At 38.3% G+C, this 27,975-nt stretch overlaps 2 protein-coding genes across 3 annotated transcripts in view; one reads left to right on the forward strand and one right to left on the reverse strand.

The window, feature by feature from the left end:
• NUBPL (NUBP iron-sulfur cluster assembly factor, mitochondrial) overlaps positions 1-18,270 on the reverse strand; it is a 71,323-nt gene extending 53,053 nt beyond the window's left edge. Inside the window, exons 1-3 of the mRNA XM_083372597.1 lie at positions 18,096-18,270; positions 17,707-17,854; positions 15,017-15,051 (exon numbers count right to left, since the gene is read on the reverse strand). Of these exons, the coding sequence (XP_083228723.1) occupies positions 15,017-15,051; positions 17,707-17,854; positions 18,096-18,158 (246 nt within the window). The 5' untranslated portion in view covers positions 18,159-18,270. The remainder of the gene's footprint in view (positions 1-15,016; positions 15,052-17,706; positions 17,855-18,095) is intronic.
• Positions 18,271-21,371: 3,101 nt separating this feature from the next.
• DTD2 (D-aminoacyl-tRNA deacylase 2) lies at positions 21,372-27,922 on the forward strand. Of its 2 annotated transcripts, XR_014490944.1 has the most exons (5): positions 21,372-21,550; positions 22,507-22,576; positions 23,980-24,321; positions 26,653-26,754; positions 27,412-27,922. XR_014490944.1 is itself a non-coding variant. In XM_083350371.1 (4 exons), the coding sequence occupies exons 1-3, from the start codon at positions 21,440-21,442 to the stop codon at positions 24,303-24,305; spliced, it is 507 nt and encodes a 168-aa protein (XP_083206497.1). In that variant the 5' UTR covers positions 21,372-21,439; the 3' UTR covers positions 24,306-24,321; positions 26,653-27,922. The 2 variants fall into 2 exon arrangements, 1 of the variants encoding a protein (XP_083206497.1); XM_083350371.1 differs by having other exon boundaries at positions 26,653-27,922.
• The last annotated feature ends 53 nt before the right edge of the window (positions 27,923-27,975 follow it).

The following is a 27,975-nucleotide window of genomic DNA, read 5'->3' on the forward strand; positions in this document are numbered from 1 at the left end:
CTCTACATTGGGCACTCCCATTAGGAAGAATCCTTTTCCTTCCCCAAAATCAGGACTATCCCTGTAAAACTGGAATTTAAAAAGTTTCAAGTACTGTCAGTGCTTGGCAATACTTAAATGACATTCCCAATGAAATTTATTATGTGAGTAAAACAAGGAAGAACAAAAAATGCAAAATGTTGAGACAAAGAAATGAAATCCTGGGTGCTTAAATGCAGCATCATTAAAAGTATTCTGCATTTTAAAATTCTGAAGGTAGTCCCATCTGACCACTGAGAATTGTTATATTAATAAATATTCTTTTTTTTCTCTTCAAGATTGTTTCTCCTTTTGGATAGCCTTCTCAAATTATCATTTGAATGTTTGTATCTGAACAAAAAATAAAGCCATTGCATTATGGTGGCTTTATGCAGTGAAACCAGTGGGCTTTTACTAGTACAATTTTATAACTGTGTATTCTTAATAATTCCAAATAAGCAGAAGTTACACTAAATGCTGTTGATGCCAGAGGCAGGTAAATGGGGGGAGCAAGGTAGGCAAATGATTAATATGCTTGCATAAGACATTATGCGATAAAAACATAAACATGGAATTTGCAGGATGACAATGCATGCTTATTAATTTTTTGATTGTTATCACAGACACTGCTCCTAATTGTATTTATCCATTTTAAGTGTAATTCCAAATAAGCAGAAGTTACACTAAATGCTGTTGATGCCAGAGGCAGGTAAATGGGGGGAGCAAGGTAGGCAAATGATTAATATGCTTGCATAAGACATTATGCGATAAAAACATAAACATGGAATTTGCAGGATGACAATGCATGCTTATTAATTTTTTGATTGTTATCACAGACACTGCTCCTAATTGTATTTATCCATTTTAAGTGTAATATTCTAAGGGCTATCCACCTGCCATCAGAATTGACACCAATACACAATATTTGAAAGTTATTTGATGCTGTGTTCTGGTTATCCCACATGTCAGAAGGACTTACTATACCACACACAATTGTGAAATAGAAACAAAAATTCCCTATACAGCTAGTACTTGACTTATGACCATAATGGAGCCAGGTAACCCAGATAACCAGATAAACCATGTTATTAAGCAAATACCATGGTTGTAAAGCAAATGCCACAGTCATTAAGCAAACCATCTTTGCTTGTAAACACTAGTTTTCAGCAAAAAACCACTGTAAATTTAAGTCACGTAACCATGGGACTCTGCTAACAGCCATATAAATTTGGACTGCTATAATTTTGAATGGTGATTAAGGACCCATTGTAACTCAAGGACTACCTGCATTGTGTAGAAATTAATAGCTATAATATATAAAAGATATATGAATGAAAAACTAAATGTATATATAAAAAGTAAAAGAATCTAAAATAAGGGACAGAAACATTAGATGGGTATAGGACAGAAGAAAAAGTTAATGAATAGAAGACTATAACAAGTTACAGAGCACTCGATTATGGTGAAATAGGTGCTCGTTATACCTAATTTAAGCCACAGGACATAATCTGAAGAATTTTGAACCACTGCTGAACAGAACCTGGCAACACTGAATGGTATAGCAGGGTTGGTATCTGAGAGCAATTGTGTGGTTTAAAGTTATCCTGGGCACCCAAGGTATTTATGCAGTAATGGTGAGATGAGGCCTGTCTCAGGTCTCAAGGTGGCATTAGAGACAGAATTGGGGCTGTCTGCAGTTTATGCAACACAGTTAGGCTGGCAGAGCACAGAATTAATGCTTTTGAATGTTAACTGATCTTATTAAACTTGCTATTTTCTGCCACACCAATTGTTTAGAACAGAGGTTCCCAACCTTTGGGCCACCAGGGACCAGGTTTTTCCATGGACCTGAGAATGCGTGGTTTTGTGTGCTGCCTGCATCTCTCAGATGGGGCTTTGCTTGTTTGTGCGGACCGGTTGCTGAAATGCCACGGCCCGGTACTGGTCCACGGACCCGGGGTTGGGGACCCCTGCTTTAGAAAATTAGAAATATACAGGCATATTTGGGGTTAGGGGCAGGATTACCAAAAGTTTGTTTTTGTTATAAAAGCATTTGTATTTATTTGAATTATTATTGAAAAACATAGCTGTGACAATTAGTAGCAATAAAAGCTGGTTATGATACAGAAATTTTGTGTGGCAGACACATTGAGCTTCTGAGCAGGAACTTTCAATTTGAGCAAGAGTGATTCACCTGGGTTATTTGGAAGGAAAATATTGTTTAGATGATCTAATTTAGGTATTAGGTAACATTAAATTAAAATTGGTTTTGGAAATGATTCTAAATTAGCTTCTATATCTATAAATTGGCAAATATAAGGGAAACATTTGCCCTGTTGATCTAAGACCAGGTCTTTTAGGCATCCAGTAACACAGGAGACGCTAATAAAATCATGAAAAGCATAACAGAGCGGTTCTCATCCATAGAGTCACATTACTGTAAGGGGAATGGTCTGTTCATTTGGATTAAGCACATTTTTCAGGTTTTTAAAGCATTAAAAGCCTGCAAATCTTGTTTGCTCCACATGATTGTGGAGTACAAAAACCTGTGCTTTTCTTGGGCAATGTCAAATCTATCATTACTGTTCTCTAACAGCAAAAGTACATTGATTCATTTTAAAATATTACTCTCTGTGTGTGTGTGTATAAAATAATCATAAAATACCCAGAAGAATGATATCAATTAGAACAGTGCCAATAATAAAAGTCCAAATACAAACAAAGGTTAGAGATACACAGAAGCTTATCATTTTCTAAGAACAAACAATGGGGATTCCTAATTTAGTTTAAGACTAAATATGTTACTACTGTTATTTATTCACTAAACTATGAGTACATTAATAATAATAATAATAATAATAATAATAATAATAATAATAATAATAATAATAATAAAAACCTTTATTGTCAAAGTACAACATGTGTACGTTAAGATTAGCTGAGCCTCCCCCTGTGCTCTCTCCCCCCAACACACAGTGACAACAAACCCTCCATCCCACCACACTATGTGAACCAACTACACCACACACCGGCCTCCCAAGTCATTCATGTTGGCTAAGCAGTGTGGCTAAGAGCTGTGGTGGCGCAGTGGTCAGCATACAGTATTATTACAGGCTAATTCTGCTGACTACCAGGAGTTCAATTCTGACTGGCTCAAGGTTAACTCAGCCTTTCATCCTTCTGAAGTTGATAAAATGAGGACCCAGATTGTTGGGGGGGGGGAAATGCTGACTCTGTAAACCCCTTAGAAAGGACTGTAAAGCACTATGAAGCAGTATATAAGTCTCAAGTGTTAGTTACTTAGTGTACAAACCCAATCAATGCTGGTATTTTTCAAAACACATTTGAAAATCTCATTTGAACATTTCACCCAAAAAAATCTATAGACTTACAATCATATGTCTATGGTCATGAAGCCAAGTGATCTGAAGCAGAGCCCCAAGTGATGGGAAAGCATATGATGAGTAAAAGCATGAAGATACTCTTGATTGTACCATTAAGAGGCATATCTCAATTTCCTAACTGTATAATCAATCAATATCATTTTTCTTAAAATTTTTGAAGTAAAAGTAATTGGAAGAGAGTACCATGTACGATTTACTTAATCATGAAGATCAAAGCTAGTATTTCTTTTACCATTATTTTTAAAAACAATTAAGCTTCTTTATTATGCAGAAAGCTATTTATCATCCTATTGGAGTTACTCTGACAGATTACGCTATTTCGTGTCTCCAACACAAAAGCCATAATTTTAAGACTGAGAAGCCACATTTTTGTGCCTGATTTCAAAGGCTTCAATACTATTTTCAAACTCCTTTATTCTCAGACAAAACACATAATTTACCTGATTATGACAATTCATGACTCATTCCTTTTATCTGTATTTTCAGCTAATCAAACCCCTTCAAGTCATCACCCTAATGCATTATCTCCTAATTATTGCTTGAAAGATAAATATTTGCAGAATTGCCTACTTATGCTCAAGCCTAGCGAACACTCTTTTTCCAATTTATAGGTTCTAACATTTTAATAGCAAAAAACCCCCCTAGATTCTGGAATAGATCTGCATATTCATTTCAGACTGAATCAAGCTTTGAAGAAATCTTAAATGCAAGTTGGGAACTAAGAGTAAGCTTATTATTTTGCTATATTCTTTAAATTCTTAAAACAGGTGTACAATTTTCACTGAGCAAAGGGTTATCAGTCTTTGAATAATATATGAGGAGCTGCATCACAAATAAAACAGAACTACCTTAAAAATCTGGCTAAATGAATAACAATTACATTAAATATTAATATTATTACATGAGGTTTACTGTTTGGACAGAAGGGAGAGATTATTATAAGACACAAAGATATGGGGAGAGTCAATGGCACAATTAAGGGAGAAGCAGCAGTAAATGCTAAAAATGAAATATTTTATGTTGGGGATGCAGTAAATTTAAAGTAAATCAACACATGTGATTGAATATGTCCTCTGTTTCATTGTTTGAAAATCTTAATATTGTTAACTAAGAATTCAATAAGGGAGTTAAGATAAAACATACAAATATTCTAATGAACCATATTCCTAAACTTCGGACGTTAATATATTTACAAAGTTCTTTAAAAGTACTGTGACTGGTTTCTTGAAAAATTTTGTAACATATTTTGAAAAGATATTTGGACACTACACTTCAAAAGATGTCTTTAAGAAACATGTGCATCCTGAAACTGATTCAGTTGAAGCAGTGGAAATATTCACGATCATCATCATCATCATCATCATCATCATCATCATCATCATCATCATCTATTAAATGTATATGTGGCCCCACTACCAGAAGCTCTGGGCAGTTATAACATGTTATGAAATCCAGATTTTGTATGAAAACTAAGCTGTAATCTTTATAACTATATACAACTGTTAATCTACACCAAATCTGAGGATATTACATCCCTGACCTTGGATGGGATTGTATCTCCCTCTTCAAAGTTGCTACCCAATCTGGGGGTTTTCCTGGACTTGCAGCTTCTGCTTGAAGAGATCTCAGCCTTTGCCAGCAAGGACACTGTACAACTTCTTTTAGTGAGCCAATAGCACTCTTTCCTAGATTGGGGAGCACTTCAGCGGGTCACTAATGGTTTCATCAATTAAACAATGTCATCTATGGGGCCCCCACAATTGGGGCTTTCTTTATAGCAGTGTCTGCCCACATGAGTGAGGTTCTACCAAGATCCAAAGCTCCCAGTTTGCCTCTGTTTGGAAAAGCCATGAATTCCTGGCTCTTCATCCAGAGAGCAAGACCCCACACTTTATGCGCACATGCGCACTGTGTGTGCATGCACGCTCCACAAATGGGGCTAGCGCTCAACTGAACAGCGGAATCTAGAACAGAAGTCCCCAACCTATGGGCTTGGAGCCCACTACCAGGCTGTGGCCTTTTGGCCACCGGGCCGCATGAGTGGCTGTCCAGTGCACGCGTGCACACTCACCCTCCTTTGCGCTGCTGCTAGCCAAGCTGCGAGTCACTAGCCAAGCTGCAACTAGCAAGCCTCAGGCTGGCACTAGTCAAGCTGCAAGCCTCTTGCCGGCGCTAGCCTCATTTGCGGAGTGTGCATGCTCATGGCCCTGTTCACGTGTATGCACATGCAGCCACATTTGCATGTGTGCGCATATGTGCATAAAGTGAGTGCCCCTCCCTTTCTCACCAGGCTGACAACCCAGAAAGGTTGGGGACCCTTGATCTAGAGTTGTTAGAGACTGCATATGAATTTCCATAAGGCTGCACATAGCCCTGGATGACACATTGTCCCCCAATGAATTAAAGCAGGGGTGTCAAACTCAATTTCATTGAGGGCCGCATCAGCATTGCGGTTGCCCTCAAGGGGCCGGGTGGGTGTGGCCAGGGCGGGCGTGGCCTACTGGGTGGGTGTGGCTATAGTGTGTATGGCCTACTGGGTGGGCGTGGCCAGCTCTACATCCTTTGCATTAAGGGTGCCTATGGGGGCCTGGGCAGCAGTGGGACAGATCTGAGGGTCTCTGGCAGGAGGGTCTCTGGGCCGGAGCCAAGGCAGTGGAGGCCGTTCCCTCACTATTTCCAGGATGGCTTCGTGGGCCACATGAAACCACTTCACGGGCCGGATTTGGCCCCCGGGCTTTGTGTTTGACATGTCTGAATTAAAGTATTCAAGGTGTGGTGGGAGGGGCTAATTTCTGCTGTCAGAAGGCTTTAAATATCAGCTTTGTGATATGCATCAAATTGAAATCAAATCTTTATTACAACGAAGATCAGGGGACAAAAAGAATATGCACTAAACTGTTGCATATGTCAGACAGTAATTAATTTGTAACAAGGAGTGTTGCTATCTATAATTGGATCACAATGACGACGATGCAACAATTGATTTCTTTGACTAATTTTAATCTCATTTTATTATTCATATTATAATTTTAAAATTTATTAATTGTGCATATTTTCTGATCTTTGATTGTAACAGATTTGATTTTTTTTTAAATGCAAAAGCATTGTTTGGTGTGGTGATATCAATGCCATGTCCTGCACCAGACATATGTAGTGCTCAGGCTATGTAAATTCATAGATTTGAATACGGCACAGGATTAAATCAGCTTTTTCCAAAATTAGAGAATTATAGCAGAATTATGGCAATTTAAGTTCAACACTTCTATTAAACAGCAGAATGAAATCAGCTGACATAGAGAAATTAATATTTTTCTCCTTGCTCAATTATATTGCCAACAAATAGTATTTCTTACTTGAAAAATAAAAACAAAAGAAAGTCATGTAATATGATACATCCCCTTCTTGGAGATAATATGCATCAAAATATTAGGGAGCATTTTAGCCTTCTTCTGATCTCTGCATTTGGAAATTTAATTGCATTTATTCCTTTTTTCCGTCTATTTTCTTTTTCTATCACTAAGTAAAATTGAAGATTCTATATTCAAATTCCCTAGCGGCAGACAGACATCAAAATGCAGAGTAAATATCAAAATATAATGTATTCAATATACTATGACTATAAAAATAAAACCACTTCAGTTCCTTGTCAATTTGCAAGTGGATGTTATACCTAGATAATTCTTGGCCATGGAATCTTTTGCATTTTTTAGTCAGTCTCCCCATTTCCAATTCCTTAAAAGTACTCTGCTCTAGGAAAGATGTGTGTGCGCATGTTAAATTTGTTTCATGACATCATGACTGGAGTGCCATAGGAGATGAAACAGCAGAACACAAAATTTGGTTTGGTGAGCACCCTCTGCTGGTTCCCTCTGCATTAAACAAAACACTATTTTTAAAAAAATGGCCTGCTTTCATTGATTCATTACATTTTTCCACAAAAGTATCCTGATCGTCTAACAATTTGCTAGAGGTTTTTTTAGAGGGGTATATATAATATAATATATATATATATATTATGTAAATTACTAACAAAGAATTCTTTGTTAGTAATTTACATAAAATATATGAGCTGTCTGGTGTGACTACTGCCTGTTCGATGGCCTTCAGGATAGGCTAAAACAGGAAATAAAGATTTGCCCCATGTTTGGGGCCTAGCAAGGTAATCTAAATAGTTAACAAGTATTTCACACACACACACACACACACACACACACACACACACACATATATATATATATATATATATGGATCCTTGGTTTTTCGGGTTTTTCCCCGCGTAGAATTAAAGGTGTAGGCGCAACGTTTCGACGGAATCCCATCCGTCATCATCAGGCTTCTGCTTCCTTCTTCTGGGAGAAGCATGTGGCTGTTTGTTCCTCTTTTTTAAACTGCCAGAGGGGGTGTGTTCTGTGGAGGTGTGCTCTGATTGGGTAGGGGACCAAGTGTGTTCTGATTGGGTGGGAGTGTGTTTTGAATGGTGGGTGTGTTCTGATTGGGTGGGGGTGTGTTCTGAGTGGATGGGCTGGTCTCAGCTGCCAGCTCCAGACCTGAGCTGGTGAGTTGTGCTGCTTTTGTTCGGCTTCGTGTTTGTGGTGGTGCCATGTTTTTATAGTGGGTGTCAGTTTGTTTATTGTGTGGTTTGGAGGGGTTTAAAGTGGCTGATGTTGCAGCTGTTGCAGCTGTAGTTAGGTTTCTGTTTTGTGGTTGTGTGTCTTTATCGTTGTGGGTTCGGATTTGCTTTTTGAATGGTTGTGTGGTGGTGATGTCATGTGATGTTATCATGAGTTTGGGTCTGGTATCATTCTTGGTGGTTGGGCTTCGTCTGTCAATCAAGGCAGGTTTCCAAATGGCTGGTAGACGAGAGGTATCATCTCGTTTATTCATGCTGTGGGGGCGTTTTTCTATCTCAATGGCTTCTCTGATTATTCTGTTGTTAAAATGTTCAATTTTGGCGATAGTTTTGGTTTTTTTAAAATCAATTTGATTTTAAATTGATTTTAAAAAAACCAAAACTATCGCCAAAATTGAACATTTTAACAACAGAATAATCAGAGAAGCCATTGAGATAGAAAAACGCCCCCACAGCATGAATAAACGAGATGATACCTCTCGTCTACCAGCCATTTGGAAACCTGCCTTGATTGACAGACGAAGCCCAACCACCAAGAATGATACCAGACCCAAACTCATGATAACATCACATGACATCACCACCACACAACCATTCAAAAAGCAAATCCGAACCCACAACGATAAAGACACACAACCACAAAACAGAAACCTAACTACAGCTGCAACAGCTGCAACATCAGCCACTTTAAACCCCTCCAAACCACACAATAAACAAACTGACACCCACTATAAAAACATGGCACCACCACAAACACGAAGCCGAACAAAAGCAGCACAACTCACCAGCTCAGGTCTGGAGCTGGCAGCTGAGACCAGCCCATCCACTCAGAACACACCCCCACCCAATCAGAACACACCCACCATTCAAAACACACTCCCACCCAATCAGAACACACTTGGTCCCCTACCCAATCAGAGCACACCTCCACAGAACACACCCCCTCTGGCAGTTTAAAAAAGAGGAACAAACAGCCACATGCTTCTCCCAGAAGAAGGAAGCAGAAGCCTGATGATGACGGATGGGATTCCGTCGAAACGTTGCGCCTACACCTTTAATTCTACGCGGGGAAAAACCCGAAAAACCAAGGATCCACATACAGGCACCCGCGAAAACCTCAGAAAACAAATATATATATATATATATATACCGGTATATATATGTTTTCTGAGGTTTTCGCGGGTGTTTGTATGTGGATCTTTGGTCTTTCGGGTTTTTTCCCGCGTAGAATTGAAGGTGTAGGAGCAACGTTTCGACGGAATCCTGAGGATGACGGATGGGATTCCGTCGAAACGTTGCTCCTACACCTTCAATTCTATGCGGGGAAAAACCCGAATGACCAAAGATATATATATATATATATATATATATATATATATATATATATATATATATATATATATATATATATATATATATATATATATAATATATATATATATATATATATATATATATATATATATATATATATATATATATATATATATATATATATATTTGTTCTCTGAGGTTTTCGTGGGTGTTTGTATGTAGATCTTTGGTCATTCGGGTTTTTCCCCACGTAGAATTGGAGGTATCAGGGCAACGTGACCTCACATTCCTACGCAACTGCCGAGATCAAAATTTAATCCCCACATCCTTCCAATTGAAATTCTACTCTAACTCTGCAGCCATCAAACACATCCTGATAAGAACCGAACTGGCCCTAATCAGAAATGAACTCCACACAAAAAGATTCCTCCTGGACCGAATCAACAGAGACCTCCTCACACTTCACCTCAAACTCAGCAACATGAGTCATAAAAGAGCCGAGGTTGCCTACCCCTGGTCTAGGCCATACAGTCCAACTTTACTTTCTTTATTACTATTTCTAATTTCTAAAGTTTGCAATCCAGTCTTCAGACATAATCAGTACACTTTGCGTGTTTGATTGATTTCAGACTGAACTTGAACATAAAATTCATCAATTTCTTCTTCTACATCAGTGTGGAGCATAAACTTGAACAATCATCATATTAAAGAGTTGTCCACAAAGTCTAATTGGAATTGTCAATAACTGCTTTGTATCCAAGTATTATCTTTGGCATATCCTTCCTTACTATGAAAGCAATGCTGTTCCTTTCCAGTTCATGTTCTTAATAGTAAACAGTATGGAAAAGATAATCAAACAACAAATCAGCAAACACCTTGATGTGAACAAAGTTATCACTAAAAGCCAACATGGGTTTGTCAAAAACAGATCGTGCCAGACAAACCTTATTGCATTCTTTGACCAAGTGACAAAACTAGTGGACCAGAGGAATGCTGTAGATATAATTTACTTGGATTTCAGTAAGGCATTTGATAAAGTAGATCACAACCTACTACTTGATAAGATAGAAAAATGTGGGTTAGATAGCATCACCACCAGATGGATACGTAGCTGGCTGACAGGCCGTACTCAGCGTGTGGTCCTCAATGGAACTGCATCTACATGGAAGGAAGTGTGTAGTGGGGTGCCCCAGGGATCTGTTCTGGGCCCAGTGCTCTTCAACATCTTCATCAACGATTTGGATGAGGGGATAGATGGGGAACTCATCAAATTTGCAGATGACACCAAGCTGGCAAGAATAGCCAATACTCCAGAAGATAGGCTTAAGATACAGGAGGATCTGGACAGACTCGAACACTGGGCACTATCTAACAAAGTGAAATTCAATTGTGAAAAAAGTAAGGTTCTGCATTTAGGCAGGAAAAATCAAATGCACAGGTATAGTATAGGTGGTACCTTCCTCGATAGTAGTAACTGTGAGAGGGATCTCGGAGTCCTAGTGGACAATCACTTAAATGTGAGTCAGCAGTGTGCTGCAGCTGCCAAAAAAGCCAACACAGTGCTAGGCTGCATTAACAGAGGGATAGAATCAAGATTACGTGAAGTACTAATACCACTTTACAATGCCTTGGTAAGGCCACACCTGGAATACTGCATCCAGTTTTGGTCACCACAATGTAAAAAAGATGCCGAGACTCTAGAAACAGTACAGAGAAGAGCAACAAAGATGATTGGGGGACTGGAGGCTAAAACATATAGGGAACGGTTGCTGGAATTGGGTATGTGTAGTTTAATGAAGAAAAGGGTGAAGGGTGACATGATAGCAGTGTTCCAATATCTCAGGGGCTGCCACAAAGAAGAGGGAGCCAGGCTGTTCTCCAGAGCACCTGAGAGCAGGACAAGAAGCAATGGATGGAAACTAGTCAAGGAGAGAAGCAACCTAGAACTAAGGAGAAACTTCCTGACAGTTAGAACAATCAACCAGTGGAACAACCTGCCTCCAGAAGTGGTGAATGCTCCAACACTGGAAGTTTTTAAGAGGAGACTGGACAGCCATTTGTCTGAAATGGTATAGGGTTTCCTGCCTGAGCAGGGGGTTGGACTAGATGACCTCCAAGGTCCCTTCCAACTTATTATTATTATTATTATCTTCTAGCAAAAGTGTCCTATTCCAGTCCATTTTATTTTGCTGATGCCTAACAATCAATGTGTAGCTGATTTATTTCATCTTTCAGTCTATTAAGGTTTCCCATGTTCCATGTTCCCATTATAATTCTGTCTTTACAACTTTATTTTTTTTTCTTGCATGGCAACATCAAGAAGTTGAAAGTTTATAAACACCCATATTATAAAAACCTTTAGTAGCCTACAAGATCTTCAACATTAACTCATTAGCGTTTTACTTTATTTTTCTACCTGATTTTCTTGGTAAAATACAAAAGTGATTATCATTGCCTTCTCCTGCCACAATATGATGACTTTCTATTGTCACTGTGGTGATTATCCATCTCCCCCATCTTCCTATATTTCTGCTGCCCAGTATAGGTGCCTATTTGCTTTAGCTGGGCAGCTGGGAAGATCTTCAGGCCTTGGGTGACCTTGCAGGTATATATTCTTGGTATAGAGATGTAGCATTTTTTGCTTATCATTCCCAGGACTTCCATATTCCACCACAATGAGGCAGCATAATGGGACTTGGAAAGGGGTATTATTACAATTGTTTGCCTTTTTAGAACTTTGCTGCTCTGGTGGTTGTATTATTTAGTTTTTAAATATAGTTCATGCACCACTTCAAAGAACTGAAACAGCTGAAATATAAATAAATAGCCCAGTGGACAAAACAGTGTATTCACTTAATTGCCTCCTTATTTATTTTTATTTAACTGTGTCCTTTTTTCTATTCAAGCAAAATGTGCTAACTGCAAATTAACAGGGATCCTTTCTTTCACCACTGATTATTCCCCTTTGCTATAATTCATACAAAACTGATGGTTAGTATCACAGCTTTCCTTGATAAAAGCAATTTTTAACGAAACTCCCCCTACATGGTGACAGCATAAGCATAGTTTCTCAACTGGATCTGTGCCACCTTTAGTCACACACAGCTGGTGTTTCCTCACCAAAACACCCTCTTCATGAACAAAAAATCTTGATATACTATAGCTGGTTTTTACTAATTTGAATTGCTTCTGCTATAATAAATTGCCTGTGGTTATGTTTTCATTAAATACTCAACCTAGGGTGAATGCTTATCAGCCTAGTAGAAGCGCTTAGAATTCTTTAGAGGTTTCCTAGGGGAGCAGAACTGACTACTGCCATCTGAAAGGTGTTGTTTTTTTTAAAAAAAAATCTGTTATCAGAAAATTTACAATCAACTAAGAAAAATAATATAATGCCTGCTGTCTTCAGAGACATGTCTTTAAAGACATGCAGATGTCTTCAACATCTGCTCAATGCTTTATCAATCTCAATTTTGTGATTATTTTCTATGAGGATTAGCACACAAATAGGAATGGAATAGGAATAGAAATAGGAATAGGAATGGAATAGAACAGAACAGAACAGAATAGAAATAGAACAGGGATAGGATAGGATAGGATAGGATAGGACAGGATAGGATAGGATAGGATAGGATAGGATAGGATAGTAATAGAATAGTTTATTGGCCAAGTGTGATTGAACACACAAGGAATTTGTCTCCGGTGCATAAGCTCTCAGTGCACATATTAACAACAACAAAGTGATAAGTCATAGATTATAAATCATAAGATACAATTTATAATAAATCATAATATACCAATAGGAGAACATAGTAGAAAAGATGAGAGGTGAGAAAGATGACAACAAAAATATGGAAAAGATGAGAAGATGACAAAGATAATAGCGCAGTACAGCCTACTTCGTGGGTAAATATCTTTAGGCATAAGACAGTGCTGTGAGAGTTAGGTGTTTAGCAGAGAGATGGCATGGGGACATGTCAAGGAGAAATTACAAAATGTGTAAATTACAAAAATTTACTCCACATGAAGATATTTTGTTTTATTTCATTATCATACACTAAATAAAATCTATCAACAAAAAGGGCTATGATGATATTATACACTGTATTTAATGTATCAAAGTTGGAAGCCACCATAGCATTTATCTATGAAGTCTCATCAAATGCTCAGTGCAGGAATCCACATTAATGCATCCCTGTCAAATAGAAGTTGGCTTCATTTGAATCCAATGAAAGGGAGCCACTGAGCATTTACTTCTATTACCAAACTGTAACATTACCTCAAAGAATTGTTTTATGGAGAAAAACATACGACACCTTGGGCTCATAAAAGAAAGATAAGATACAAATCAAACAAATACATGAATAAAATTAGAATATATCTTCCTCTAAACTTAAATATATTATTCTATGTTCTGCTACGGAATGGTAGAACACATCATGATTTCCTTCTGCATGACATTTGTTCAAGTATTTGAAAAATGTTTTATCTCCTCTGCATCTTCTCAAGGCTAAACATGGCCTGTTCCTTCAACCTTTCTTCACAGAACCTAACATTTAGATCTGTAATAATCCTTACCATCCTTCTCTGAAGCTGTTTTTTCCCCTGAAACTGGAACTAGACATATTAGTTGAGGTGACTGAACTGAAACTGCATTACTTCCCAGCATTTTTAAATTATAATCTGATGCAGCTTAAAAATTGTATTTTTCTTTTTTATTATCATACTATGCTGACAGTTCATATTTACTTTTTTTCACAAATTCCAAACCAGGTATTACTCATTCTGACCTTTGCACGGGAAGTAATAGTAATGCTCTATACTGTACTGGTAAGTCCACATTTATGGTATTGAGTATAGTTCTCATCGCCACAATACAAAAAAAGATGCTGAGGCCCTAGAAAGAGAATAGAGAAGAACAACAAAGATGAACAGCTGAAAGGAACTAGGTATGTTTAGCTTAACAAAGAGAAAATTGAAGTAAGGCATGATAGTTGTCTTCCAATATTTGAAGGGCTGGCACAGGGAAGAGGGAATAATTTTTTCTCCACAGCACCCGAGGATAGGACAAGGAGCAATAGTTGAAAGCTCATCAGAAGGAGATCCAGCCTGGAAATGAGGAATTTCCTGACAGTAAGAACTATTAAGCAGTGGAACATCTTGCTTCAAGGAGCTTTGGGTACTCCATTGCTGGAAGGTTTTCAAGAAAAGATAGGACAACAATCTGTCTGAGATAGTACAAGGATCCCTGCCTTGGGCAGGGGCTTGGACTAGAAGACCTCCAAGGTCCCGTCCTATTTTATGATTCTATACAAGGAGATATGTGCATGCCTCAAATTGTAAAACTGAATCTTAAGGCTAAGAATATATTTTATTGTTCCCATCAGTGATTATACTAAAACAGTGTACAGTACTCCATAATAGTTGGGCAACATATATTCATGTTGCAATTAAAATAATCATTTTCATATTTTCTTCAACATTCTTATTCAAAGAATCCTGGAGGGGAGAATAATTTTTTTAACCTTTGCTATATTATCTAAAACCACCTACTGAAATCACAGTACTGCAACTGGTTTAAACCTATTCCTGAAGAGAAATTAGTAATATGTCTATTAATACCTGAAACAAATCTTCAGTGGTCACTTACCGGTTCATTTGCTGCCAATGCAATGGCTACATTTACTGAAAAAAGAAGAAAAAGAATTTAGCAAAATTCTTGCAGTGTTAACATCAAAAGTTCAATCAATAAAAGAAATGTGTCTACACTGCTGAGCTATATATTTTTTAAAAAAAAAAATTCTGGGCAATGAATCAATGAGTTGTATTTATTCTAATCCACAGCCAGTAATGCTGAAAATAAAGCCTTGAGAAGCATAATTTGTATATTTTATATTTTATCTGTAATCTGTATATTTTAAGTTTAAACTTCAAGTTACTGTGTTTAACTTCAAATTATTGTGTTTAATCTTAATGCTATAACACCCAAAGACTGCATGGGATCTTGATTCTCATTTATTTATAGAGAGCATCAAATCAATGAAGTCTCATGAAGATTTACAACTCAATACAAATTCACGATTGTTAACATAAACCAAAATATAAGACAAAGATTAAACACAATAATTTGAAATAAAAAAGCGGTGGCAATTCACTAGTCATTTGAACTTAAATACCTTCCCAAAAGTTAAGACAGATGATGGCATGAATCTTAATTCTACGGGAGTCTATTTTGTAAGGCTGGAGCAATAACTGAGAAAAAGGACCTCTTGGCCTTCGTTTCCCTTACTTTACCAAAAGTGGGATATAACCCAAAGGATGACTGAGGTGGATGAAGGCAGATTTGCAGGGAGCTGGGGGCCAACCTAAGCTTTTTGAATTAAATCCAGCACTGGAAAAGGACAAAGAAAAAACTGGGCAATTTGGGCACTTGGTCGCAGCCTTGCATTTTTGATAGTTGTGCCATCTTGCAGTCACATGATTGCGATTTGTGACCTTCCTATCCAGCTTCCGACAAGCAAAGAAAATTGAGGGAAGCCAGATTTGCTTAACACGAGCATAATTCACTTAATAACTATGTTGCTCATTTAACCACCATAGTGATTTCTTTAGCAACCACAGTAAAATGGTAATAAAATCAGGGCCTGTCATATCATGACTTGCTTAACAAGTGCATCACTTAGTCACTGAAATTCCAGTGCCAATTATGGTCATAAATGGAGAACTACCTGTACTTACAGTTAAAACTTCTTTTGCTGAGGATTGAGGGAAATTATTGGGTACTTTTAAAGCATGTTGATTTAAAGATTCCTAACAGCTGAAAAGGCAGTTAACAAGCAATTTCCAAAAGTCATTAGAAAAGGAAATAGGAGAACTTAAGTGTCCTTTTAAAGTGCCAACCATGGTTTGAGCCAGATGGCAAACTGTCTGGAGCATTTACACGCGATCTCAAGTCCTTCCCTTGTCTGAAGAAAAATTACAAAGGCTCACTCTACTTGCCAGCTAATCATTCTGTGGTCAGCTCCATTAAAAGCAGAGCTGTCTTCGGCTCACTATTTCCACCCCAGATGTTTCCCAGAAAAAAGAATTCCTGAAAATATTTCCCCAATGTATCCCTAAGGGAAATACAGTTGGAGAGCAAAGACTCCTCCTTTCCTTACTGATCACATGACACAAAGCAGAATATATACAGCCCTCCTTATGCTTCCCCTTTACACACAGACACATAAACCCAACACGAGAAAAGAACAAACACCTTTCCTATGCACAGACACAACACACATGCATTCTTTCTTGTCAGTCTCATATTCACAACAACTCCACATACAAGAAAGTTATATTCCTCTGCTCTGATTAATCTCTGGAGTGAAAAATGCATGCACAAACATACACACTACCTTAAGGCACCCTATGGCACTGTTCATAAAAGGGCTGGAAAAAACTTCAAGCTCTGTATAGTTTCCTTACCCTGTTCCATAGATGCTGCTTGCAAAGCAACATTCCAGAAACTTACTGGAGGGGTAAGAAGAAACAGTGAATTATTTTCAGCCAGGGTGCTATTTATCTGCAGTCTGACCCTAGATCAGTGGTGGCGAACCTATGGCACGCGTGCCAGAGAAGGCACTCAGAGCCCTCTCTGTGGGCACGCACGTCACCCCAGCCCCGCCTCCCCCTGCAGCCCCCTCCTCACCAGCAGCCCTCCCCCCGGAGGAGAGTCGCCCCTAAGCACAGCCCGCATGGAGCAGCGCAGCTATGGATATGGCAGCCAAGCAGTGGGGACAAGACTTCGCCCATGCACCCATTGCGCGCAGTTGATGCTGCAGGGTGTGGGTGGAGGGTGTGGCTGCCATGGCGCTGCTGGGCCGCCTGGGTAATCTGTGGCAGGCCATGGAGGCAGTGGGCGGCCCCGCGGAGGGGCAGGTTTTGGGCACTAGGTCTCTAAAAAGTTCGCCATCACTGCCCTAGATCTCTGTCTCTTTCTTCCTAATTATTAGGCCAAGAAATAAGGCAAGCTAGAGAAGACAAAGTATTTGTTGGCCATTAGCCAGTCAGCACCCAACACAGCTGGCAGGTGGAGTATTGAATAAATGAGGAAAAAAAGGCTTCTTTATTACTGAACTTCTTAATTAGCCTTAAAAAAACTATTCCTTTTGATAATGCTATTCCTATATCATTTGCTGCCTTGAGTAAATGTGTGTGTGTGTGTGTGTGTATACACACACACACACACACACAAAAGGCAGGAAAAATGTAATAATAGTAATATATAGAACACATACATTAAAACATTAAACGCAGATATGCATATACCATATTCCTTATATCATATGAACGTCTTACCAGCAGTTGTGGACTTTCCTACGCCCCCTTTACCAGAAGCTACAAGCAGCACTTGCTTAACTCCTTCAATCGGCTTTTGCTTCGGAAGCCCTCTAGCCATGATCTTGCTACGCTTGTCTTGGAGGACACCATCCTTCGTATTTGATGACTTTAAAGAAAAAGCAAAAATGTACACGTTCAAAGGCTTGACCTATGCACTACAAGTTTGCCGATTAAAAAAAAATAGCAACCTAGGAAAATGTCCCATCTCACTGTTAATTGCCTGCTATTTTTCTTGAACCTTCTTACAATTCCATAACTACAAGAATCATCACTGTTACATAAGATAGCAAGTCAGGTAGCACACTTACGGAACAAGCCAGACAAAAACCTGAGCGTTAAAAGCCTACCATTTTTTTCAAATTTGCCGCCACTAGGTTTAGCAGCCTTACGGAGAAGAGATTGCCAACCATTTATCTTGCTCGAAATCCCCTTCAGTATTAAGAGGAGTTACTCTCCGGCAGCTCCCCTACGGTTTTCAGCGAAGGAAATTGACAATAAGCAATTCACCACGCAGGTGAATCTGACAGCTAAGAGTTAAAACGATAGAGTTGGATTCTGCGATGAGCCGCTCGTCCCAAATCTTACGGGAAATGAAGGAAACTAAGCCGGAAGGGTCACCCGTGAGAAACTGATAGTGGACACTTCCAGGCATCCGTTCTTGCAAAATTACTTCCGGTACAATAGAGCTAGAGCGGTTCTTTTGTTTTTGTTTTTGTTTTTAATCTCGAGGAACTATAGAGCAGACTGCTAGAACGGCACTTGCAGAAGAAGCGACAGTAAAGACGGTTCCCGCGTTTCCCTTTGCTCGCCGCGCTTTATTTCATACGTTTTTCACCCTTGGCAACTCAGCATAGTGGCTGATGAATTCTTGGAGTTAAAAGTTCACACATCTTAAAGTTGCCAAGGTTGAGAAACACCGATTTAATGGGTTACTTCCTTAAGAGTCTGGAATCTTTTAAAGCAGGGGTCTTCAAACTTGGCCTTTTTATGACTTGTGGACTTCAATTCCCAGAATTCCTCAGCCAGCAAAGCTGGCTGAGGAGTTCTGGGAATTGAAGTCCACAAGTCATAAAAGGGCCAAGTTTGAAGACCCCTGTTTTAAAGACTGCGCGGGCAAAACCTTTTCCAGCTATTCCCATCAAACTTACAGCTGTGGAAGGATGTACACAAGAAACCGCCTCTGCATTATTGGAGACTTCCCCCACCAGGTCTTCTGAGAATTAGAAAAGCAAACCTCTCGAGGGCCCAGTAGGCATCTTTAGGACACAGGCACAGAAGGGAAGAGTCCTCCGGTCATTCAAACCTATTCAAAACGCAGTAAAACGTGTTCACCACTTTTCCCCAACGGGATTGGAGCCACGGTGAGATTGTTCCCACAACGCAGCTTCGCTGAAAGATGGCAGTTTCTAGAACCAAAGTAAAAGCTCCAGACACCCGCCTCATTTCCTTCAAGAAACATTTATGCTGTGCTTAGCTAAACCTCAAGTCAGCTCACTTCTTGTAAAGGAAGCCATTGGGCCCAGAGGACACAGAAAAGAGGAATTTGTTTTAAAGCAGAGAGACATTTGTTTTTCCCGAGAAGAGATCTTTTTCCTTTGTTACCAAGGCGTTTACGGGTAAAAATTTCACTGGGTTGTTAATAGTGTTGGGCGCTTCTAGGCAATGAGTGCCTCAGAAGTCCCCCCTATGCCAATCAGTAATTAAAGTAACATTGCAAGAGGTGCAACCCCCAATATTATTAATCTCTTAAACAGTCTTCTATCCACGGCATCAGTTTTATTTTTAAATTGCTTTTTAAAGTTTTTAGTTCTTTTTTATACATCCCACCTTCTCCCACTTACACAAAAAGCAAGTGACCTAGCACAGTTGGGCTAGTTTACCCAAGAAAGGAAATACATTTTAAAAATGATTGGAAGGACTGCCTGCTGCCCCTTATATTGCTTGGATGTAAAAGATGAGAGTAAAAAAAAAATTTCCCTCTAAAGTACATGACATTTAAACATAGCTCTTTGGGTAACCATGTTTTTCCCGTAGTAACTAGATCAAAGTTTGAGAATTATACCCCAAATGATGTCCCAAAAAAGTCTGGGTCAAGTTTCCTAACTCCGATCAGAAAAAACCCTTTTTCAGTCTCCTATTAACAGAGTGCTCTATATGGCATCTCCCACTCTAGATCTAATACAACCCATGACACTTCTTGTTCTGAACAAGCTATACATCTTTACTTTCTTGTTTTCAGAACCAAAAACTGAGAATAGCTTTGTTTTACTACTTGCATCAGGTGACAATCATAAAGTACAATCAAAATTACATAGAAAATACACAACTAACTTGACGCAACAGTACCTCTTGAGCTCAATCTGAAGTGCTGAGAAGCTTACTTGGAGAATGCAATTTTTCCCTGTCATCTCACATCCACAGAGGCCCTTTATGGAAATTCAATACATTTTACTTACAAAGATACAATTCAGCAAATGTCTCCTAGAGCAGGTTTCTTCTCCCCTTCTCTTGCTCTTGCATCAGATTTCCTCTTGCACCTCCTCCTAACTCCAGGGATCTGCTCATCCATCCCTTATACAAATGGCTCTCTTTTTCTCAAACCTATCCAGCTGGGTTAATTCCCTTTCTAGGTGGGACTTACCTACCCCTCTTGAGCCCAAGCTAGAGGCAGACATGCCAATAAATCCAGAGAGGAAAAAGCCTTCTGTCAAGGAACCTTTGTCTTATCTCCCTTTTGCTTTCTTACGTTGCTTGATGCAGGAGTCACTTTTCATTCAACCTGCAGCTTTGCCTTTTTTCTTTTCCATTGCTGAGAATCTTTTTGGCTCAGTGTAAATCTCTAGCTCTTTTTTTTTTGTTTCCCTCAGCTAACCACTTCCAATTATTTTCCCTATCCATTTCTTCTGGGCTTGGTCTCCTGGGACAAAATGTACTTATCCCAAACAGAATCTATGATCCACATGCATCTCCTACCCACAACACCACATACTTTTGTTATGTTTTCCAATCTCTTTAAGTGATGTCTCCATACTAGAGTGAGAATCACACAGTGAGAACCTGTTTATTTCATCTCATCAGATTACCCATTTCCCCTTATGCAACTGAACTGTACATACTTTCCTCTGTTCTGTCTCCAGCCAATGACACTCTAGAATCCAGATTCCTAACATCCCAGCTATTTCCTGCTTTTTTTAACCAGAGTCCTGGAACCAGCTTCACTCATTTCCCCAAATTTATTGCAATCCTCTTAAGTTCCATAAAAATGCAGATTTTTTTTATTGAGTCTTCCTTTTTTTTCTTTCAGTCATTTGGTTGTGTCACAGAACATTTAAAAGACACTAAATAGAGTTGAGTTTAATATTGTCCCATAAGTGTGTGTGATTTACAAAACAGGAGGAACCAGTTAGATTCTTTTGTGTTGTCAGGCTTTGTCAAATAATTCTAAATTCAGCTACTGTTTTCAATGAACAGTTTGTACTGCTTTCTAGTTTTGTACATTGTGTGAAGGGGGCAGAGAAACGAATTGTCTCTAAACGAGTCTATGGCCATGGGATACAGAGAAAAGATTGCAGAAAAGAAGTGGGAGGAGTTTGCCTCATGTTAGAGGAGGAAGTGGAGGAGGTCTTTGAGAAAAAGACTAGAGGCCGCGTTTGCTTTCCTTTGAGTTGCCCGTTTGTGTGTGTGTGCATTTATGGCTGACCCAAATCCGAGTCCACTAGCTCGTGTGCTTTTGCAGCAGTGTCTGCACGCGCAGCTGCAAGTGAAGCCTGCTGAGCCGGATTCCGAAGCCAGATGGGTCGAGGTAATATTAGCATTGCGAATCTCGCGGGTTGATGGGCAACTTCTCTTCGCTTTCCTGCATGCTTGTATCACTGTCATGCTACAGATCTGTCCCCGAGATCCGCAGTTCATATCGCTATCTTTCAACACTGCAAATTAGATTTTCATGTCGTATAGAATCTGCCTTCCTGAAATAAACAGGAATTCATAATAGGCATTATTGCAGTAATCCATAAGGAATTTTTTTTTCTAATACGGAAGTACTTCACCTGGCTATTAACATGCCTGCCCTCTGGTGCCCAAACTAACTTACTAGAAACATTTCCGGCACTGAAAAATACACTTAATGGTTTAGGATTTTACCGCATGTGAAAACTGGCTTGCTTTGCATGTCTCTTCTGCAGCTTGTGGTAAATCCATTGAATGATATTTTCAAAAATGTGTAGGCACCTTCTAATTTTTATTATGCAGTTGATGGAAACAGCAGCCGTATGTCTATAATGAATATATTTCAAAATACATGTAAAAATATGATACAGGTCTTTAGGACATTTGGAACATAAAAATATTTAGTACTTTGTCACTAAAATATATTTCTAAATGTGTAATATTTGGAATTTCAATAGGGAAGTCTTCTAATTTAATCCAGCATAAACTGTTTGTTTCCTTTGTTTTAAAATGTGTCTTAAATGAAGCTTGCTTTAGCATGCCAAACAAACAAAACAAACAAAAGCACAGAAACACAAACATTTTATCAATGTATTTTGAAATAAATTATTTTTCCTGACTACTCAGTAATCAGGAATCAAGCCTCATTTAACTTGGTGAATCTTATTTGTTAAGTCAAAATTTGTAGGATTGTGCAGCTGTACTATTTGGACTCAGAATATTGTTTTTAAATTACAGTAAACAGTAAATAACTGTCCAAATCAATCAATATATAACAATACTTCAATATATCTTTGTCATTTTATATAGATCCAACGTGGTCTTATTATCTATGTATGTTTCTTCAAAGGGGCTGGTGAAGATATTATTCCCAAAATGGGTAGGTTTTCCAAATAAAATATTCTTAGAACTAGTGTTTGTGTGCAAACAAAAGGTTGTTCTGTGAGGAAGGCTAACCAAGGCAGACATTTCCTTCTAAACTACAATTGTACCTATGTCCAGTTCTTGTTAATAGAGGCAATGAACATCATTAATAGAATTCCTGTATTTATCTTTAGATCTAAGTATCATTGATATGTAAATTTAATTTTTTTAACTAATTTTTTTATGGTTTGATTTGGAAATAAACGGGGAAATGGCACCAACACAATTTTATTTATTTTTATTTATTTATTACATGTTTATGCCACCCATCTCAGGTGATTCTACAGGTTATAAAACAACAAGAAGAAAAATCATTGGAACATTAAAACCACAGATTAAGCTTTTAAAAACTATACTAAAACTAGAACTAAGAGACGAACGGGATGGGGATGAGATTTTCTTACCTCAACCACCACTTCCAGCGGTTTGCTGTGCTGTGCTGTACAATACAATTCCTTTTCCAAAAGTACAGATAAGGCCAAAATCCTTTGTTGCTCCTGGGGCCCTATATCCAATACTGTATATAACACACTCAGCTAAAACATCGGCAAATGCTTTCCATCCAGAAGCATCCTTTGGTTGGCTTTGTAGGTGCTTCCAACACAAATACAGCAGAGAGCTAAATCATAGGCACACAATTTACTTATCAGTGCCAAAGAACTCATCAAACCTGAGCCAGTCCAATTTTCACTACTATCCAAGCCTGCAGAAGTTAGACAAGTACCTCTGTTTTTTTATAGTTTTAAAATTGTTTTGACAAAATCAATTCCTATATGTTTATTAATTAAATGGGAAGTAGTCCTTAGAAATTGTTTAGTTAGACCTTACTTCAACTGGTAAATAAATATTGAGAATAGCATCTCAATATTACAGACAGGGTCATGAGACTTATAAACTTTCAGAGAACAGTTCTCTAAGTTATCTAATTGAAATGTAATCATTTCCAGCTCCATTTTTAAGGCTTTGTGTAGAAACATAAATGCTTCAGGAAGCCAGTAGAGGGAACTAGCATATAGATAAATGTTCTATTTGAGCTGATATTAAAAAACCTCACACTACTCGCATTTCAATTCATACAGTAGGTGCTGTCATGGCTGCATTTGACCATCAAGAATTGATGCATGAATATTTTCATTTGTTTTCTTCTCCCTCCTTTGCATCTTGTTTTTTAGACTATGTGAGCAGGACCTGTATTATTTTACTGATGCACAAACTTGTTCTTTTTAAGGTTTTTTTTCATACTGAAAGCTAAAGTATAAATGTGTTCAATAAATAAATACAATTTAAACATGCATTATTGATAATGTATGATATGTTTGAACCTGCTAATCAAGAATTCTCCCCTATTGTTTTTTGTAGTCAGTACAATCCTGAATGTGAAATTAAGCGAATGTGAAGATGGCAAATATGTGTCTGTTTTGGATTTGCCAGGCAGCATACTTGTAATACCACAAGCCACCCTGGGTGGTAAATTAAAAGGAAGAAGAATGCAATATCATACCAACATTGAAAAAGAAATTGGGCTAGAACTCTATTCCCAGTTTGTGATTCAGTGTGAAAAACAACTGGCTGCAAATGTCAAATGTGCAGAAGCTGGTGTAGTCCTGAAGCATGGCACATATGGAAATCGACAAGTATTGAGAGTAGATACAAATGGACCTTTCACTCATCTGATTGAGTTTTGAGAAATATGCACTACAGGTAACAATATCCTTAACTTCATGCTAATGTTTGTGTGCAAAGAAAATAGAAACGTCTACCAATAACTTAGGTCAGGGGTAGGCAACCTCAGCTCTTTTATGACTCATGGACTTCAACTCCCAGAATTCCTGAGTCAGCTGACTCAGGAATTCTGGGAGTTGAAGTCCATGAGTCATAAAAGAGCTGAGGTTGCCTACCCCTGACTTAGGTCCACATGAATATATTTCTTTTGTACTCTAGAAAAGAGTACAGAGAAGAGCAACAAAGATGATCAGGGGACTGGAGGCTAAAACGTATAAGGAACGGTTGCTGGAATAGGGAATGTCTAGTCTAATGAATAGAAGGACGAGGGGTGACATGATAGCACTGTTCCAATATCTCAGGGGCTGCCACAAAGAAGAGGGAGCCAAGCTATTCTCCAAAGCACCTGAAGGCAGGACAAGAAGCAATGGATGGAAACTGATCAAGGAGAGAAGCAACCTAGAACTAAGGAGTAATTTCTTGACAGTTAAAACAAATCAGTGGAACAACCTGCCCCCAGAAGCGGTGAATGCTCCAACACTGGAAGTTTTTAAGAACAGACTGGACAACCATTTGTCTGAAATGGTATAGGGTTTCCTGCTTGAGCAGGGGGTTAGACTAGATGACCTCTGAGATCCCTTCCAACTTTTTCTATTGTTGTTGTTGTTGTTATTCCAACAGAAGGTTGTTTTGTTCCATGAATTTTTCATCTAACTCTTAACCTATATAGTTTCTTTTCTGTCCAAACACACACACCAACACACATACACACTGTATGTATATACACACATACACACAGAGAGAGATCATATACTTTCTATTACCCCTTAACCTACATTCTATTACTATCACAAAATTTCTTCTACTCTACACTAGACAGCTTGATGACTTTGGGAAACCATTTCTGAAATCTTGCCAAAAAAAACCTGCAGGGACTTGTCCAGGCATATGCCAGGAGTCTCAGAGGTGCATGTATGCACACACACATTTTTTTTAATAAAGAGAAAAAAGGTAATTAGAATTTTGATTTTGGAAAGTTAAAAAAGGGTCCAAATAAGGATTATTATGATTAATCATAATAAACCTTACCATGGGAAAATGCTTTTTTAAAATCTTGGACACGATAGAATGAGACTTTGAAGGTTGGACACTACATGGAACTAGAGGGAACTAAATATTAAAATTAAAGGAGAATAACACTTAAATGTGACTTACTAATATAGAATGACGCAAAATATGTTAACATTGGATATATTGAAAGATATTTTTGAACCAGGGACCTAATTTTAAGCAGCCCTAAGTCTGCTTCTTAGATAGTATTAAAAATGGTTTGTAAGAGGAACAGGTTTTACCTGAAAACACAGAGACCTATTTTAAAGTATATTTAGTAATGGCAGCCTACAAGAATGACATAGAAAAAGATGCTACACTAGGCTACAAAGGAAACCCGCTTCTGTCTTAATTAATTAAAAGAAACATACAAATAGAAATTAAGAGAGTGACAAGAATAATTTTCCTATATTGGATTTACAAAAGAGACTTCAATCAATCAGAATAGAGCTGGAAGGGACGTTGGAGGTCTTCTGGTCCAGCCCCCTGCTAAAGCAGGAGACCCTATACCATTTCAAACAAGTGACTGTCAGGTCTCTTAAAAACCTCCAGTGATGAAGCACCCACGACTTCTGATGGCAAGCTGTTCCATTGGTTAATTGTCCTCACTGTTAGGAAGTTTCTTCTTAATTCTATATTGCTTTTCTCCTTGACTAGTTTCCATCCGTTGCTTCTTGTCCTGCCTTCAGGTGCTTTGGAGAATAGCTTGACTCCCTCCTCTTTGTGGCAGCCTCTCAAATACTGGACTACCGCTATCATGGCCCCCCTCCCCCAGTTCTTTTCTCTAGAGTAGCTAAAACCAAATCCTGCAACCGTTCTTCATATGGTTGTCTCCAGGCCTTTAATCATCTTAGTTGCTCTTCTTTGCACTTTTTCTAAAGTCTCAACATCTGTTTTGAATGTGATGACCAAAACTGGATGCAGCATTCCAGGTGTGGACTAAGGCTTTATAAAGCAGTCCTGATACTTCACATGATTTTGATTCTATGTCTCTGCTTATACAACCAAGGATTGTATTAGCTTTTTGGCTGCTGCTGCACACTGCTGACCTGTTTAAATGATCATCCACTAGGACTCCCAAGGTCCCTCTCACAGTTACTGTTTTTGAGCCAGTTTTGCCTAATCTGTACTTGTACCTTTGGTTTTTCCTCCCTAACTGTAAATCCTTGCTTTTCTCCACATTCAATTTCATTTTGTTAGATAGGGCCTATTGTTCAAATCTGTCAAGATCTTTTTTGGATCCTAAACTTTTCTTCTGGGTTGTTGGCTATTCCTACCAGCTTACTGTCATCTGCAAATTTGGTGAGTTCCACTTCTAGGTTTGAAGAATTTTGTTAGAAAGCGCAAAGAAAAAATGGGGAAAAAATCAAATTCTAAAAGATCATTTGAAGATCAAGATTGTTAAAAGTAAAAATAAGGAATATAAAGGTGGTTTATTCAATGTTTATTGATGTTAAAACAGATACATTGTTATTTCCAGTAGACTTGTTGATCAGGACTAAAATGACAAGGCTTTAAGGATTTATTAAATATTTAAATTAAATGAGAACACTTAAATGTTCCTATAACTAAATTATTTAATTAAGCATCTAATTCCCATATTTAATTTTTACTTCCCATATTTATATGGAAAGAGGAGATAATTTCTCTTCTAAGATAGGCATGTCTAACTTGCGACATCACATGATGTCACACAACGTATCGGGACTTTTTCCCCATTGCCAGCAAAGGGGTGGGCACGGTTTCGGCGTGACGCATCCGACCCGCAGGCCAGCAGTTTGACATGCCTGTTCTAAGAGAAAGTGATAAATTACTAAAATTATTTATATTTGTGATAAAGTCATTTCTTTATATATTTCTTTTTCATTATTACATTATTTTTTCTGTTTTCTTCTGCATCTTTTCTTTTTCTATATTTTTTTTGTATTTATATCTTTGCAATTATGTTGTTGTTGTTAGCTGCGAAGTCGTGTCCGACCCATCGCGACCCTATGGACAACGTTCCTCCAGGCCTTCCTGTCCTCTACCATCTGCTGGAGTCCATTTAAGCTCACGCCTACTGCTTCAGTGACTCCATCCAGCCACCTCATTCTCTGTCGTCCCCTTCTTCTCTTGCCCTCAATCTTTCCCAGCATGAGGCTCTTCTCCAGTGAGTCCTTCCTTCTCATTAGGTGGCCAAAGTATTTGAGGTTTAGCTTCAGGATCTGGCCTTCTAAAGAGCAGTTTGCAATTATAATTCTTTATAAAAATACTTTTTAATTTTGGAGATTTTTGCCATGACTTTGGGCAGGATTATGGCATCAATGGATGCTGGATTGTAGCATGATCAATCTCTTCTTTTCCTAATAAGGGCCTAAATTCCACCTCTGTCTCCTTTGTTGATGCATTCAGGACACAGGTATAACTTCTGTAATTCTTGGCTTTCAAATGAATGAATTGAAATAAAATATGGTTCTCATGTTGTCTCCTTCCCAATGCTAAAACTGAGTCATGTTGGTAAAGGACACCAGGATTTAACTGAAT

Source organism: Vipera ursinii, assembly GCF_947247035.1.
Source record: "Vipera ursinii genome assembly, chromosome: 1".
NCBI lineage: Eukaryota > Metazoa > Chordata > Lepidosauria > Squamata > Viperidae > Vipera > Vipera ursinii.